Raw genomic sequence first — 17,734 nt, 5'->3', positions numbered from 1 at the left:
CTTGGAAAAGCCTCCCAAACGACTTCTTTTAGGTGTTTTTGACTCCCTATAAACTTACAAAAAGGCTGTTTGTGGAATTAAAAAAATATCTAAAGGGAAAGGTGTGAGGGATTTATCAGAAACAAGGTGGCTTGATGGTGGCACTTTTAAGCTGTCCCAGGGTAGTTACTGATCCTGGATGAGCCGAGATGGAGAACATCTGGGCAGAGGCAGCCAGAACAGGAGGCAAAAAATGAAAAACACACACACGCAGGCACACAGCTGGAACTCCAATGTGTTTGCAGCAAAGCGTTGGCCGACTCGCCAGGGACACTTGAGAGAGCCTCTGTCATTTCCATTTAGTCCTGTCCACTCCTGTTGTCTTCAGAATACCCATTAGCTATTTTTCCTACCAAAGAATAGGTGAGTCCACTGGCTTCTCCAAGTCATTTTACTTACAGGAATATGGGCTGAAGTGGAACTAAAAGTGATATCCTTTTAAAAACCCTAATGTCAGTGAGCAGAGAGGCCATAAGAAGACAACGACTTGACTGACTGAAGTGCTTTGTTCCTCGAGGGCGTACAGGTGTGTGACACATATCTCTTTTTCAGTCCAATAATAGGGAGAAGACAATGGCTATGGCCAATGGGAAGCCATAATTCAAATGTTCATTGCATAGGCTGTTTGACTTTTAATTTTACACACGTCTCACTAGAAGAGTTGTGTTCGAACTGTACATTCAGTACCAAAGTGCCCTATACTACTGAAAAACATTGGAATACATATGTTTTCTTGTATACATTTAATTTTTTAACAGTGTGACACAAAGTCAAACTGAGCACATTTCACCTGTCGGAGGGAATGAAAAGAGCTGTACTGTTGGGGCGAAGGCCACATGACAAAACATTGGGCAACTAATCCTGCATGTCACTCAAGCAATTCATTGCTAAGGCAGTGATTGCAATTGCGATACAAATAGGCAGGAAACCAAATTTGCGATGATGATGATGATGATGATGATGACAATAATACAGTACCTGCTGATATTTTACCATAGCTAGAGTTGCAGGTTTGTCTTAAACATTGACTTGGGTGGTTTCATAGTGTGCATCTGCTCTGATGGTGAAGGCCTGCAAACCATTGATGGATTCGATTGTGTGGAGATTCTTTTTCCAGTGGCCGCTCCAGGTACTGCAGCCCCAGTCCCATCTGGCCCAAAAAGCATTTATCCCTAGTCCGCAATACAAAAACAAACGCCTCTAAAACGGCTGACAGGACGACTCCGACCTGTTACGCGGTTCATAACAAATCTGTTTATTGCAGATTTTTCTTAGAATCTATCAAAAAAAAAGAAAAAAGTTATGAAAGCCATAAAATGCCCAGAAAAGTGTGACTTCACATAGCCTTACGCTGCTGCTGTTTCGGCTCGCTGTGATTGGCTGATGCGTCCTGACTGATGTATCTCAGGCATGGTGTGAAGTGTGCATGCTCAATGGGTCGCAAAATGTGGACGCCAAAAACTTACGATATGTTATATCCCGGGGGGCTTAGTGCAAAGCGACAGAGCTGAGCTTTAGCCGCAGCGGCAGACGCTTAAGAAGTTCACTCTTATTTTTCACTCATTGTTAAAATGACAGTTGGCCTTTGGTTTAAAAAAAAAATGAAAGAAAGGGGAAAAAAAGTTGGCTGGAGCAGAGGTATTGACAACGTGGGGGAGAGGTAAATGCCAAATCACTCCTGCATTTGCCTGATCCGCCCCACTTGTCTCAGATGTTGCGGCTTAATGCTCCCCGGCCCGGCGTTACGTAGGCAGAAATGCGCTTTAGGTGTCTCTCAAAGATTATTCACGGCACGTCTGCGTGTTGGCGTCGCCGCACGTCGGGGTGTTATCCCGTTACGGCATTATTATTTTTTTCTCGCGGAGCGAAGCCTCCTGCGCTCCCACATTTTGCGAGACGACAAAGGCGCACGTTTCAACTGGGTTCAAACTGATGGGATGTTCCAGATGGATTTGCAGGGAGGTGGTCCAGAGTTTCGCCCCTGCCTGTCTGCCACCGACCCTAACCACCACCACCACCACCACCACCCTCCCCCAGCACGGAGATCAAACTGTGCCGCGCGGGCGACACAAACGGATTCCGAAATGCTATTTACAGAGAGGCAACAGGTCGTTTACCCGACAAAGAGCCTCTGTTTTCCTTCCTCTTTGATTCCCACTTTCTCGGCCTCTATCGAGCAGTTTTATTTTTCCTCCTCTTTGAGAAAACATGACTGCGGCTGGAATGCTTTAATAACAATCTGGGCAGCCTTTTTATTTTTTTTATTTTTTGCCAACCCCTGCGTGTCAGTGGGAGTGGGAATTGATTTTGGATGCCAAATTGGGTCATTCTTATCAAGGGCTGTCATCGATATATAATTTAAAAGCGAGGCCTGAAGCGAGCGGTGCCGAGGACTTTTATTAGACCTGGGGGAGAAGGCTCCCCTGCGCCCTCTGTTCAGTTAATGCATGCCACCGCGCGTGAAGATTTCACCATCACTCTTGATGTTTGCTCCCCAGAGGAGCATCGAGCTCGCGCTGCATTGGCCTCCACCGCAGTTATTGCCGCCGTATACGGGACAGATACAATGCCGGCGGGGCCGGGAGAAGTCCAGTTGTCTGCATCTATAATAGAAATACATCCATCTGGCGCACTTTTTTCTTCATTCATCTCCACATCCCCGACACAGTTTTGTTTTGCCCTCGTTGGGTAAATAAATTTACCTTCCTGGACTTCAAAATGATTTTGGCTTTATTGCTGTTAACCCGCGCTTGATTGGCGGGCCTGCGTGTCACGAGGCATCACTCGAGCTCGTTTCTGGAGACGTGTTTTTTGTCTTTTTTTTCCTCGTGTTTTGGAAGGCGTCTGAAAGCAGATTGGGCGAGTGTACACCAGCCAAACTCGACTTCACATCAGAGGCGGCTTTCTGCCGCTGCAGCGCCGCCATATTGAGTCTGTTTACCGCTGCGTTGTCAATCGCGCTTATCTCCTCTAAATTTGTCCTCAGGCCTTTTGAAATGAGTTTAATTTAGCAGCCAACCCCTTTTACAAAAAAAAGACAAAAAAAAACACATCCAACAGTTCTGACGGTGACCTCTCCCTTACATCGTGGTGATTGGCATACCCCCCCTACCCCCCCCCACACACACACACACCTCCTTCCCTTTACCTTTTTTTGTTCTTTTCTTGCTTCTATGGCTCTGTGATGTGTGTGATTTGGAGTCACACTGTGCGACGCACATTCAAATGCTATTTAAATCAGTTTTGGCACATTTGCATGTGAAATTGAGGATTTGGAGCCAGGTCGCCTGCATACTGATCAGTGGGACGATCTTCAGTAAAGTGGCGGGTTTGAAATTGCAAATGAATGGTACATGGTTGCTATCAACAATTGGCATGACAAGACACCAGCATGCATATTGCACACTGCTATTACACAGTTTTTTGCCCCCGTTATCCTCTAATTATTTCAAAAACACCCTTGAATGTCTTTCATGGCCAATGTATGCACTACCTGTACTTGGAATCAACACTGACACATTGTCACTGTTCAGCGCAAACAGCTTATTTATTGTTTATATTTAATAGATACAAAGTTTAGGTAAAGCATCAAAGAAATTGATGCCTTAATCTATAATAAACTGTGGTTATTTGTCTAAGCACTTCTGAATTAGGGGAATAATATATTTAATCGCCTACAACAATTAAGCTTGTCTCTACTGAAGTGGTTTATGCCCAAACATTGTACTTCCGAGTGAAATTTGATAGATTTCAATAACCACACATGGTTCGCTGGTGCTTTCATAAAGACGGTTTTCACTCGATGCCATAGTTTGTCACTTCTTCTGGGACCAAGATTAAATTGTTTTGTCAAGGAAAAGCAGGGTTGCCAGTTCAGTGGTCAATCACAATGCAGCTGTCTTGGCCTCTCAAGTTTCATTCCGCTCGGCCATGGCATGGCATACCATCTGAGACCGGCTCTTTACAGAAAGGTCCTTTTTTTTCTCTTCCTCCCTCCCTCCACCCTCCGACCAACTAAAGCAGAGGTAAGGAGGGACAGAATCGATTGTTGTGGGCCAAATTGAGCCTGTGTCGAGCTGCAGGCAGCCGTGAGATAAAGCCTCTGACGCTGTCTACTGTGTTTATCATCAGGTGGCCTTTTCTGTGTGTGCTATGCTGCGATTTTGATGTGTTAAGTCATAATAGGGGGGCCGCCATTCTTTGGAGGGTCTGCCAATAAAATCGCAGACAGAGGGAATTACATTTCATGCCGGCCTATTATTGTGTTCAGAACACATTTTATTTATATATTTATTTATTTATCCATCCCCCTAAAACTCCAATCCTCCCCGCCCTGTCCTCCCTCAGAGAGGCTTTGACTCCAATACAGTGGATTTCCAGCCAGCAATATTGTACAATATATTTGGCTGGTGCTTTTCGAATGTATGTGCCTTTAATGCCTTTAATGTAATCCTGTATAGATGATTTGCATCTCATTCAATCACTGGCCTCCATCGCCTCCTCGCTACCTTGCCCACAGTTGCTTATCGACGGCGACTACGAGTCGACTTCAGTGTTGTTTACGGTTTGTTTTTGTTCACTCTTTCTGGACATAAGCGACACTGACACAAGCAACGAAAGCTGTTGCTCCTTTGCTTTGCATGTGCGCCGCCAGCGACGTTTACATTTGTTTTTGGAAGAGAGTGAAGGAAAGAGCAGGTGGTACATGGTGTGGAGGTAGAGAATATGGACTAGCAATTGTAATTTGAAGCTGGTGAGCCAACGCAAACACCAAAGCCAATGCTTGTGTCGAGGCTCGCATTGCTGCCTTTAAAGCGAACAGCTTTGAATGGTTTGCAATTACAAAGATTGTGAGGAACAGTCCTGAAAAAATCTCTCATCCTGCTTCCTTTATTCCCCATGACGTAATTTGCATTAAACTGTGCTCTGTGTGCTGTAAGAGTTTTTTTTTTTTTTTTTTTTCCTTATTGAACTTGATTTGGACCTGGTCACAGTCATTTATAGTAACAACATAAAAATAGCAATCGTCATTTCACTCGGGGTCTCGTTGGCTGTTGGAGGAAATTTATAATCATCAGAGGAACCATGACGCTGTTTCATCCGTACTTAAAAGTTCCCTGTAGTCGCTTGAACTGTTGGAGCCCCTGCCCGACAACAGGCGTGTCTTCAGGGCCAATTGGAACTGACAAAGTCGCACTTTTTCACACAGCGAGTTCACCGCGTCGTCTTGTCTGATGGTTCCAAGTCCTGCTAATTTTCCAGTTGGCTTATTCTCTCATGCACACAGGAATCAGCTGAAGATCACTCACTCTGAATACCGGTGCTTGACTTGTATCTTTGAACTCAGATGCCCTTTACACACCACTGTTGCAGCAAATACAGTGTCGTGTGTAGTAATGCGCTCGTGCTACAGTGAGCCAACAAAAATGACTGCCTGCAACTGAAAGTTCTTTGTGTGCTTTGTTAGTGTACAATTAAATACTTTGGTAATATTTTTTAAGGCTCTTTTTCCAAGCATGTTGGACTGATCGAAAAACCTATTTGTCGCACTAAAGACGACAGACGATGTCACATTTTCAATCAGAGGCCTAATGATTTTAATTTCCTTTCTGACAATATTTACTCAGCGATAAGGTTCTTCAGTCCTGCACAACGCATCCTCACCTGAGTTGACTTCAGAAATTCCCCACCCACAAGGCAACGGAGGTAGTTGACACCACGAGATCCTAATATGCCTCTGACTCGGTGAGGCTGCTCAAAGTTGCAGATTTAGACCTTGAGGGAATCATTTGAAGAATCATAGAATCGGGATAGTTGAACCATCAAAAAAGCTGTGTCCATCACTTCACCTCACTTCACCTCACTCCCTGGGTTTGTTCCACCTCAGACTATGCAATGCACGTTATTAACAGACTAAATCAAATAATATTTCAAAAAAGGAGTTTAAATTAGGTGTAAAACAAGAACAGCTTCTTCTTTTTTTTAAAGGTAACCCCCTGGTATGTGTTTTACAAGCATTTTACAGCTACTTAAAGGCTAACACTTTATTTCCTTGGAGACCTGTATTCATGGAGAAGTGTTGTACATCTGGAGCAATGATCGCTTTTAGCGAAGCCCGAAGCTGTTGGTTATTACAATGGGCTGATTGGCTGCGAGCTACAATGCCCCCCCTCATACTCCCCAAGTAATGAAGCTGCCTTGGGCTACAAGATAACAGCACAAACACCCCAGTTCTGTGTGTCCTTTTTTTGCAGTTTTACTTTCCTGGTGTTTAGGGCAGCCCCGTGGCTCTCAGCGCCTGGAACGGTTCATTCTCAACTCACCGGTGCGCCAGACTCTCCCTCTCGCTTTGCTCAGGGATGGCTCACATTTTTGTTGGCGTTTTCTTTCATTCCCGTTTAGTTTGAGGGGCAGTGTGGCAACAATGCAATCGATCGGCTGGGCGCTAACAGACCTGCACTTCATCTGCCTTTGGACTTCAGGGACTGGGTTGGTCAAGTCTGTCATTGCTGCTTGTAGCCCAGCGATGGTTGGTCAGCGACTGCGCCGTCTGGTGGTGATACATGTTGTTGCTGGTTGGCTTTGATGGGCTTCACGTGGGTGGTTTTCTGTTGACACCCAAGCACATCTGTCAGCACGCAAGTTCTTTTTGAGCGTGTGTGACCCAAATCAAAGTATTGTTGTTGTTTTTTTGCGTGGGCTTGTTTTCAGTGTTATTTTCTTCCTTCCACACAATGGTTTATTTCTAAACTCCATTGTACCTTTTTTTCAACTAAAAGCTAATCAGTTTCCCTGTTTTGATCTATGTCTTTGTGCGCCTCAGTTGCATCACATACATCACAGTCCTGGATCGCTGCCAAAGTTTTATGCTGCTACTCTGAGGGTGGATATATCGGGTAGAGGATGGAGGGGAGGGAAGAAGGGAGGGAAGGGTATGTGTGTAAGAAAAAAAAAAAGGAAAAAGAAACAAGAAAATCATCCAGTCAATTCAGCTCGCAGCTCAGAGGTCTCATTACACTGCTGATGAGTCTACGGATTGCCAGGGGTGAAAAGAGGCTTCGCTTATGGCTCAGCAGTTGTGCTTATCAGGTCTTCTTGTCTCATGTGGCTGGAAAACAAAAGACTTTCCAGTCAAAATTAATGCCGAACACTATCTGCCTTAAATACGACATGACGCTACACTTATTTAAGAGTACATTTCCCAAGATGTGATGATGTCACATTTAATGTCTTCATGCCAGGGGGCAGCGGCTAAATTTAGACAGATACGGCGGGAGGACTGGAGGAATTGATCCGACCTTGTGATAAATCTCCCCATAGCTACCAGTGTGTATTATTGTTGTATGGAAAACGTCAACCCTTGTCCAGACAGCTACTCGAGAGCCGCAGCGCATGCAGAGGTTGAGATGCACTGCGAGGTAAAGGTTGACAATATTGCTGCATAGCAAATAAATTATTCAGATATTGCATGTGAAATGGATTTTGCCTTCAGTTTTCTATTGACTAGTCTGGAGGTTGGTGATGAATGTCTTTATTCTCTGCAAACATTTTTTGTTATGAATGCATAAATCATCATTGTGAAATTACAACAACACAAAAAGAAACGGGTCGACACTCGATGCCTTGCATTTTTTTTAAGCGCACCATCAGGTTACAGGTGTTTCAGGCTCATACACCTGCTGACAAATGGTTGCTGCCAAGATCTACACCTGCACCCTCAGCGGAAGCATAATCTGTGCGAAAAGAGAGCGATTAGCCTCGGGAAATGAATGATCAGAAACATTTGGCCTGTATTTGGGTGTTTTTTTGAAGGCAGGAATATTCGGTAAGTGTGATTTTTTTCATTTCAGACGGAAAACATTCATCTGCGGTGTTTTGTAAAGGGCGTGTTCATCATTACAGTGCACTTTTGAGAGGCTGAATGCACACGCTGGAATTGCACCCATCCGCATCTTTCAGTCAGAAACCCTTTTTAAAGGCTTTCGCTTCCCTGCCGCCGCCACAGCTCTGCTTCTGTTATGGCGAAGCCGCTATAAACCGCTCGGCTGTGCTTAAAGATAAAACCAATATGCTGAAGGGATGTGACCCGCCGTCTGACGGATGCCTCTTCAGCTTAAGGCCAATCAGGAAGAGCCTGGCTGTCTTTTCACCTTCGCTGAATGTGTAATTTCCATCTAAGTCTCATCAATAATCAGGGACGGCGATGGCAGCAATTGGCATGATTGCCAGAGTTCACAGTGCAATGCTTGACGGGGGGAAAAAAAATTCTAAAGGATTGCTCTCGCTGTGAATTGATGGTGTAAGTCTGACACAGTGAGTGAGTGCCGTCATTCCTCACTGGCCGTGTGGCCGCCAGGGACTGGGGAGATGTACAGTCAGCAGTATGGCCGGGAATTCTAATCCCTCTTCAAATTCAAGCCATGCATATTTAGTTTTTTTGTTTGTATGGAGTTGAAATTTAAGTTTGGGGGCCTGCAAATGGCATAGGCAGATTTACTTATTGAAATTTGCACTCCTCTTGAAAGGTTTTACATGTTTTTGCCCTCCAGATTCAGTTACCACAAATAACAGGCTGATCCGAAACACAATCAAATGTCGAATGTTGTGCGCACCAGAAATAGCAGTAAGTAAATACAGAACATTCCTTATATTGCTTAATGCTGGATTGTCAGACAGCACAATAATAACAGCAGACTGAGGTCTGTTTTGCTCTTTGTGTTCAGGATTGTGTTTTTATGATTATTATTTTATGTTGCCAGTGTAACTGTATGACTGACACAGTTCCAGTCTGTCTTTATCTGCACTTCAGACAATCATATTGCATTCATAATTCATGCAAGCAATGTCAGAGCTTGTTCTCGTCCTCATGCAAAACATATTGACAGTCTAACCGTCCCGCTGTGAATGGTGAGGATGATTCATATCAGCCTGTGCGTCTCGTCCAGGAACTCTTTCAAAATGCCTAAATCCTCCGGGGGAAAAAAACATTAGTGAGATTTATTTAAACGTGGCTGTGTCTGGATAAAGACTTCTCTCACAGAGGGAGCTCTTGAGCTTCAAATGAGCATAACTGAGACCCAAATGACAGGAGTTGGACGAGGAGGGACAGAGAAAAAGAAGCAGGCGACATGCCCCCTCCTTTAAAGAACGAGGAAGGGAAATAAACAAAAACAGAGTCGGAGTGACAAGAGAGCGGAAAAAAGGACTGGAAATCAAGGCACCTACTGTAGCTCACCTTGTCTCAGCGTGTTGGTGTTGATTGAGTTCATTAAAGTCCCATCAGACACGCTCTCAGCCTGAGACCGACTGCTTTGCGGCTGCATATTGCATGACGTCGCTGTACTTAATTTTAAATATTCAAAAGGCGTGTTGTGTTTTTTTGTCTTTTTTGTTTTGCCTTATTTAGCAGCCGCTTGCATTTTGCAGATCCCTGGAAAGTCAGCGAGTCAAGTGACGTGTTAGGTTTCTCGGATAAGGACACGTCGAGTCAAGCGTGCCACCTTCGAGGCGGCGGGTAAAATAGGCCGCCAGCCTGTGCTGAGCGCGAACTTTGAGGCTGTGAATGAGGTTAGAGGACTACGTTGAACCCTGCAGGCTATTAAATCCACCGCTTACACGCCACTGCGCTTCTCCTCCATCCTTCCCACTCACACAAAAATATCCCTCTGTACTTCAGCATTGCCTTATTCTGCTGAATGCACTCATATGGAGCATTAAAAGTGTATCGCATATAAAACATATATAGCCGGTGTTTTATAGAAATCTGTAAATAAATACTTTTTCTTGCACCGTCTCATATTAGTGTACGTGTCTAACGCACAATGTTCCTGAAGCCAACCTGCTCTTAGTGATGTCACAAGGGGCACCACTACCATACAGCCCCAGCCGGGTGATGGGTTTGTTCCGTCCTCTAGCAGCCACCGTTTGTTTCTGCCAAGCACCCCATTTTTGGCAGGAGGCTGTTAACGAAGGGTTAAATGCATCGCCTTTTCCAGTGAACAGCTGATGTTCAGTTATGTAATATTGGAGGGAAAAATGAACACCCATATGTAATGCGACAATGATCACGTTGACTTTGGAAATCAAACCTGCGTGAATGATGTTTTAACAGTGGAACTTGTCGAGTCGATGTGTAAGAATCAGTCACTCTGAAGGCACTCGACTCGCTAATTAATCATTGAGTAAAGTGGCGACTTCCTCAAAATTTCGGGCCAGACGAGACTGCCACTTTGCCTCGGAGAAGTCAGAGAGCCTCGTCTTTGATGAATGTCCTCCAGCTCCGTCCACCTCTCTGGATCATTTTAATTACCACTCGCGCTCCTACCTGACACCTCACACTCTCACCTCCCCAGGCTTCACACTGTCACTCCCCCACCACTTCATGACCAGAATGGCTTACTTTAAAGAAGAAAAAGAAAAGACATTTACAAGGACCAACTGCACATACAGGCAGGCCACATATCCTTCTGTTTATTTATCAGGACTTATACACATTTTTTTGGAAAATAGGGGGACATGCTTTGCACGGGAAACTGGCCCATTGCAGCTTGCAGATTGTTTGCAGATGGTTGATTGTCGGAGAATCGTTTCTATTACAAACAGGTTTGCGTACAGCACTGAAGAAATTTCATCATCATCATCATCATCATCATCATCATCATCATCATCATCGCCCTTGGTCACTGTTTACATTTTTCCCAGCACAAATGTACACACCAGTATTCCATCATTACACAATATAAGAACTTAATGTTTTGCTTACTTTTATATTGCTTATTTACTTACTTATGTGTGTATGTATGCATATATACATGCATTTTTTTCGTTGATGCTCAGTGCTCTTCAGTAAAATCCTCCAGTGCATGCTTCCATAGATATAATAGTGCGGATACATTAAATTCTGCCTCTGCTCTTGCCGCTGTGTTAAAGAGCTGCTGGAGTGAGCCTTCGTAATGATGACTGATACAATAATTAATACAATAGCCCCGCAAGTGTGCCTCAAGTAAAACACGCCCTGGCATAAAACAATGCAACACCCGGGACTTCATTAGTTGTCACTCAAACTCCATCCCTACACATTTAATTATACATAGTAATTTATTCCGGAATATTAATTACATTTTCATTTATTTAAAAGACTGTGCCTTTGATGCTGTTGCATTAGGCCTTTGTAGGTTAAGCACTGCTCACTTAAAGCATATGGTTTTACTTTTTACTGGGGGGCATCGGCTCTAATCAGAGGCAAATCCTTCATTATGGTAAGAGTTATTTACATGGAGGGTTTCAACGAAATGCAGATTAAAATGGGAAACGGAGCAAAAGTCAAAAGGAATTAATCTTTTTTTGTGATTATTATTTTGTTTGCACGCAAGAAGCACATTCGTCAGGGGAATTTTCCAATGTGTTTTGTTTGTACACAGAACAGATTGATGTCCCACGGAGTAAAATAATTACACCGTCTGCCAACAACATTGTCCTATAAGGTTTGATAATGTAACAATTATGTCTGTCTGTGGTTACTTATATTTAGAATAAATTCATTTCTGCATTTGTATGTTTTTCAATAGTGCAGCAAATGAATTCATGTTACCTGTTATAAAACAATAGCTATTAAGTAAACACAGGCTCGCAGACAAAATATAAATTCAAATGTATTTCATAATGTTTACAGTAAATGTAGTCAATTACATTCCCTGCTTTGTCTCATAACTGTGGTTTTCTCCCGGTATTAACATTGTGGCTGTTTCAGAGCGAAAAGCATAAAGTTGAGTTTTGCAATCTGTGTTTTTCCTCTGTTGTACTAATTTATGAAAACGTCTCTGAAGGTTAATGTTGGCATAAGGGTTTGGCTTAGTTTGTACAAAGAAACACTGCAAAATGAACAGAAATCAACTGAGTCCTCACAACTCAGAGTGATGTGTGTGCGTGTGTGTGGCTGTCTTTGTGCCATCGCCTCTCTTTCAACACGCCCACAGACACTCACTTCAATGATGAATACGTATACAAACAGCACGCTCATTTGATTTTGTGTTGCATTTTTCTTTGTTTCCACAAGTGTTCAGATAATTCATTGCTGATCTTTTTTTTTCTTCCTTTTTTTTTTTTTTCTTTTCTGTATGTGGGCAGCGACGTTTAAAATGAATCTCAATTTCCTCCGTAACCCTTGGCGGCACCGCGAGAGAAATGCATAAAATATCAGCTTTGTTTGTCTGTAAATCAAAGAGAAAATTACCCCTCTTTATAAACGGCCGCACGCAAGTTTGACATCTCCGCTTTGTAGCTGTCGGGCTGCGGTTAGCTTCGCCTTGCACTTATGGAACACTGTCTTCATCCGTTTCGCCATTAATTGTTGCACAACCAGGAAGTAAACATCCTCGCCAGCCTAATCCCTAAGATGACGTTATACCTTTTTGCAGTTACTTTTTTACCAAGGAGACGCTGAAAAAAACTGCATCCTTGTGATGTATTTGACACGGCTGGGTCTTAAATTCAGACGCATGTGAGCAGCAAGTGTGATACAATTGCAGGTTTCTGCCATCAGTCTCAACAGTGATGTCCCACTCGGAAGCAGAAGCTGTACACTCAGTGTTGTACGACTCAAACGGCTCAAAAGTCCACCGGTGTATATATGTGTGAATGGGCTGTTTGCTTGCAGACGACAAATCTCATGCGAGTGGAAGTAAAGTGGAAACTGTTGTTTTCTCCTCTTCTATGCAGCACTTGGTGTTTGTGAACATTGCCAATGCTTATACTGCAAAAAGGTCCAGCAACAAAAGTGCTGGGGTAGTAGAGACGTGAGGAGTGCGGGGATGAATCAATACTAATTGTTGAGTTGCGTCTAGTCGCTCCTTATCCAGACGTGTGACGATGATGGACGTCGCTATAAGCTCTTTCCGATGTTGCCGATAACTGTGTCCCTGGTCCCTGCCCTCACCTTCCACACATCTCAGTGTGTACCCGACCTTGAACCCCATCCCCATGACTGTGGCCCACTTGGCAGCAGTGACATGTAGCTTGATTTGGCCCAAGGCCCAGCTGGGCCTCAAAGATCAAGGTCTGCCCACCAGAGGCTTGGCAGAAAAACCTCCCTCTGGGTTTTGCCCCAGAAGCCTCTGGTTTCCACACTCCATGGGAGAGTCTCCAGCTTGTCAGCGGTCGAGTCATATTAAATCCTAAAAATAGCTCCTCACCCCCGTGGGACTAATTTGCCTTGGGGGATGCAAACTGGGACTGTTGCCCCCAGAAACACAGTTGTGAGGATCACAGGGACACACGAGTGCATTCACTGCGTAAAGGAGGAAACTCGCAGTGACAGTGTTGTCCTGGTCTGCGTTGGGAAAAACAAATACTGAGTCTTTGGGCACAACCAAATTAGATAAAGGTTAAATAAAATAAACAAATGAATGAAATAACATAATGGCACAAGGTCTCATGATCCACGAGACAACCCAGAACATCAAGCAATTGTGATCAAATTATCTGGTTGTATAAATGGTTTCCGCAATTGGTTTTGTTGTCCTCAGCAGTTTCTCTGCTACTGTGGTCCCTTTTATGGTCCAGTACACTATTATCGTCACTCATGCCAAAACGGATGAGAAATTATTAGGCAGAACACATTCAACACAAGGTGTTAATGTTCTGTTGTATTTTTTGGGGCGATCCATCCGTTCTGCCATCCCATCCATCCACTCTCTCTCGATTCGCCACGACTGATGCTGCAGCCGCGGCGGCAACCGCTCGTGTGGCTCAGCGGCCCCGTCGGCAGGGACACAGGCGGTGTGATAGTGTGGTTTTCTCACCGTCGCCCCCAGGAGTCAGTTCCGTGAGAATTGAAAGGGAAGAATTGTGAAATCCCCGGCCACTGGATTTGTCCAGCCAGTTGGCTGGCTGCAGACTCTAATAATTACACCGGGCTCTCTCCTCTCTCCTCACTCTTATTGTGGACAGTCGGTGTGCATGCAATGAATTGCTGTCTGGTGTTCTCCACATGGGAGCGCACTCTGGTTGTCTCCGTGTTAGGCAATGTTTCAGTTTGCTGGGAGTGAATTTGACCACCGGAGTTGCCGTCCGATAGGTTATCAACTTGGGCCTTGTTCAGACTGCGAGCCAAAATCCTATCCAGATTGAAACCGGATGACTCTTTTGTTGTCTGAACAGTCACAGATCACATGAAATCTGATTTTTGCGAGACGGAGTGAAACCACCTTCAGGAGGTCGTTTCAAATCAGTGTGAACAGCTCCTGACACACTGATCGGTTTTGACTGTCCATGACGTCACTCTATGCGACGCAAGCCCCAATGCACCAGAGCCAGATTCCATTTGGACACTTGCCAAAAACAGTGTGGACAGTCAACCCTAAAATCTGATTTGAGAAGGAATCTGATTTGAATCAGATTTGACTGCAATCTGAACACAGCCTTGCTGACTTGACTTGAGTCCCATTAAAAGTTCATGGTAGAGTTTTTTTTTTTTTTTTTTTCATTGCTACATTTTTTTTCTAAATAACATGATACTTGTGTTTGTATCTAAATATAGACATGGAAGTACTAGAGAGTATATTTGCATATTTTAAAATTAAGTTTTTACACACATTTCCATATCTATAAACATACATATGTTTGTATTTTAAGGCAACATTTTTCAGGGGAAGGTTGTTGACGACAACCTACAGTAAATTTGTATATGTGCGTGTCCAAGTGTGTTTTGGTGTTTGCGTGGTAGCAGCAAAGCCTCGGCGGCAACCTAAACATGGTAGTGGATCGCTGCTCCTGTCCCGCCTGCCCCCCCGAGACGCCACTCGCTGTTTGAAGTCCCCACTTGAAAGCCCTCATCTAAATACTGCCGATTCCACATTAACTCTGCAAACAGCGATTACTGATTAATGAGGCACATGCGCGTCCCGGTACGCATCACGCACGACGCGCTCGCTTTCTAGGCCAGACGCAAATAGATCACGCCAGAGTCAGTGTGTCACGGCCGTCGCTCCTTTTTCGCCCAAAAAAACCCAAAGCGGTGTGCGATCGTCGCCCTGCCGAGGCCTCGCCACCGAGCCCAATCAGTCTGACTTTCCGCGTGTTCACTCCCATTTGTTTCTCTCTTTCTCCACAGTGTCCGCTGAGATCCTGAAGACCTGCCTGACCAACATGGAGCGCCAGATCCAGAGGCTCGAGAACGACATCGAGCACTTCCCCAAGACGGACGACCAGCAAGATAAGTTTGTGGAGAAGATGTCGATATCCTTTTTTTTCTGCCTCCTGCTTTTGTTTGTTATTTGCGCCCCGTGCGCGGTCTCGTAGAGCTGCTCCCCGGGAAAACAATCGCAGGGTGTTTTTATGTGCCGTTTGGTCGGCGCCTGTTTGTGTTTCTGCCTGGTAGAAGCAAGTGCTTTGAGTCACTTGTCGTGATCGGTGGCGCCCAGGGGAACTCTGGGAATGAATCTGGCTACCTTGCTGCGAGATGTTGATCAGATCTCCCTCCTCAGCCTCTCCCTGGGTTCCCGGCCGGAAATGGTGCCTGCGGCTATTTTTACAGCGAGTTGTCCCCCAGGGAACTCTAATAGGGGCTGTAGCCCCTCACACAAACTTATCACCTATCCCTGATTTCATCTGCTGGCCGAGCCACGGCCTCCTCTGCACACGAGCGTCCGCCGGCCGCGCCTCTTCCCTGGTGGCACCTCTCCTCTTTCGATAACAGAGTGTTTCGCTTAAATCCGGGCGCGCCGCGCTCCCAAATTGAATTAGCCGTGTCTCGACTCTTTCTTCCGTGGCCTTTCTTGGATGAAAGGTCCTCTTTTGTATGGGTTTGATCAATGATGGAAATCAATTAATACCTTGGGGCTCGGGTTTCTTTTTTGAAAGAGGAAAAAAAAAACATGTCCTATTTGTCCCTTTGCACTCTGGTGTAGTCTAACATGTGAGTGGGCGTTCCCATATGTTTGGCAGTGAAATGCAACACTGGCTTCTTGAGATTAATTAACACTGATTGTGTATGTGTGGCGGTTAAGTAAAAAAAAAACAAAAAAACTTTGAAGTCACTTGCAGTTAGCGCTTCAGTCAAAACAGGGCCACTTCAACTTTCGCAATTAAAAATAAATAAATAAATTAATATAAACAAATCATGAAAAGGAGCTGAATCACAGACTTCCCTGGTGGCCATGGCTTGAGGCAGAGCAAGTGCAAAGGAAAGCTACTCAGCCCCCCACCCCAATGTCAGTATTGATTCCTGCTCTCCTTTGGGAACTCAAGGCTCGAGTGAGAGGAAATGGAGAAGTGTAGATATACTGCAGCTCGGCTCTGCCTCACTGTCTGGAGTCCGTCCCTTGTGTGTGGCAGAGAGATGCTGGCTGGCCATGACCTCACACACCTCACATCCTCGTCGGTAACTCTTCTCCAATCCCACCTGAAGCAGCCTTGCAGCCGCGGCGTAGAAGTAGCGGTCTGTCTTAGTGTCGTTCTTGACTTCTTTTTTTTTTTTTTTTTTTTTTTGTTCAGGCACCAGGAAGCACTGACAGGCAGAGATATTTTTAATTCAACATCTGTGTTGTGTACCTGCGAACCACCGACCTGCCTGCCATCCCTCCTGTGGAATTGAGTAACGGTGCAGTCATACTAGCAGGGTATTGCTGCAGCCGTGGCTCTACATGTCAATGTTGTAGTAGAAATAACCTTTCAAAAGACAAAAAGGCACATGTACGTATACGATGTATATGCATCCTGGTACATCCGCCCCCACAAATACTCTGCAAATCTTCCATGTTCAGCTGTTTGGTATAGGATCTATGTAAAAAAAAAAAAACAATGGCTATGTTTGTTACAACAAGGACCTCTAGGGCTCCAGCAGCTCCCGCAACATGTGTTACACACAGGGAGAGTGAAATGTGATACAAGTTGTGTTTTTTTTTTTTTCTTTTTTAATTTGCGCAGGTTTGTGACTTTTTTTTTTTCCTTTTGTTTTCCAACACTAAAAATAAAGGATGTGGGTTCCTTGAAGCGTGACAGATGGGAGAACAGCAACAACAGCGACTCAGAGTCGTGCTTTTGATGCTTGAACTACCCTGAGAAAGTTAAGTGAAGCTCTGTTGTCTCGACTCTTGGCGCTATGATGAATGATGAGTCAGTGTGTGTCTGGGAGTGTGTGTTACAGAGACAACAGAGAGGCAGAGAGAGAGTTCCCTTTTGCAGTGCTGTGTGTGTCGGGGAGGGGGTGCTGCACCTCCCGCTGGATTCACCTTTTCTTGGGATTAATTTCTGAAAGCCGTCATCACTGTCTGGGATATCGATAATAGCACACATGTAATTAAATATGATTTTTTATTTTTTTTATTTTTTTCCAGCTAGGATAAGTTAAGATTAGACAATCCTTTATTAGTTCCACAGTGGGGAAATGTCCAATAATACAGCAGCAAAGTGGATAGCAACACCCATTAAAAACACTGTAAACAAATAATACAGAAAGTACAGGTGAACCGTTAAATAACCAAAGAAAATAAAAAAATGTAAGAAATTTAAAATTTAAATTTGAAATATGAACATACGGACAAACCCATCTTCCAGTTTTATCTCATCAGCAAGGTGATAAAGAAAGAAAGAGTGGCCGAAGCACTTTTTTATTGGTAAATTTTTTTCCCCCTCTGCGCGACACTCTAATGTATGCAAATGACTGAATGTAGTGTTTGTTCAGCAGTTTAGGGATCTC

At 44.3% G+C, this 17,734-nt stretch overlaps 1 protein-coding gene across 6 annotated transcripts in view; it reads left to right on the top strand.

The window, feature by feature from the left end:
- Window positions 1-17,734, top strand: part of diaph2 (diaphanous-related formin 2) — a 330,904-nt gene that overhangs the window by 220,893 nt on the left and 92,277 nt on the right. For all 6 annotated transcript variants that reach the window (XM_076011710.1, XM_076011702.1, XM_076011716.1 and 3 more), the window contains one exon: window positions 15,149-15,273. In XM_076011710.1, coding sequence (XP_075867825.1) covers window positions 15,149-15,273 — 125 coding nt within the window. The remainder of the gene's footprint in view (window positions 1-15,148; window positions 15,274-17,734) is intronic.

The sequence above is a fragment of the Nelusetta ayraudi genome, unplaced genomic scaffold (assembly GCF_046127955.1).
Source record: "Nelusetta ayraudi isolate G7.1 ecotype Tasmania unplaced genomic scaffold, CSIRO-AGI_Nayr_v1 ptg000005l, whole genome shotgun sequence".
NCBI classification, from domain to species: domain Eukaryota; kingdom Metazoa; phylum Chordata; class Actinopteri; order Tetraodontiformes; family Monacanthidae; genus Nelusetta; species Nelusetta ayraudi.
Note: the sequence above shows the minus strand (reverse complement) of the source record. Positions and strands in the feature narration are given on the sequence as shown.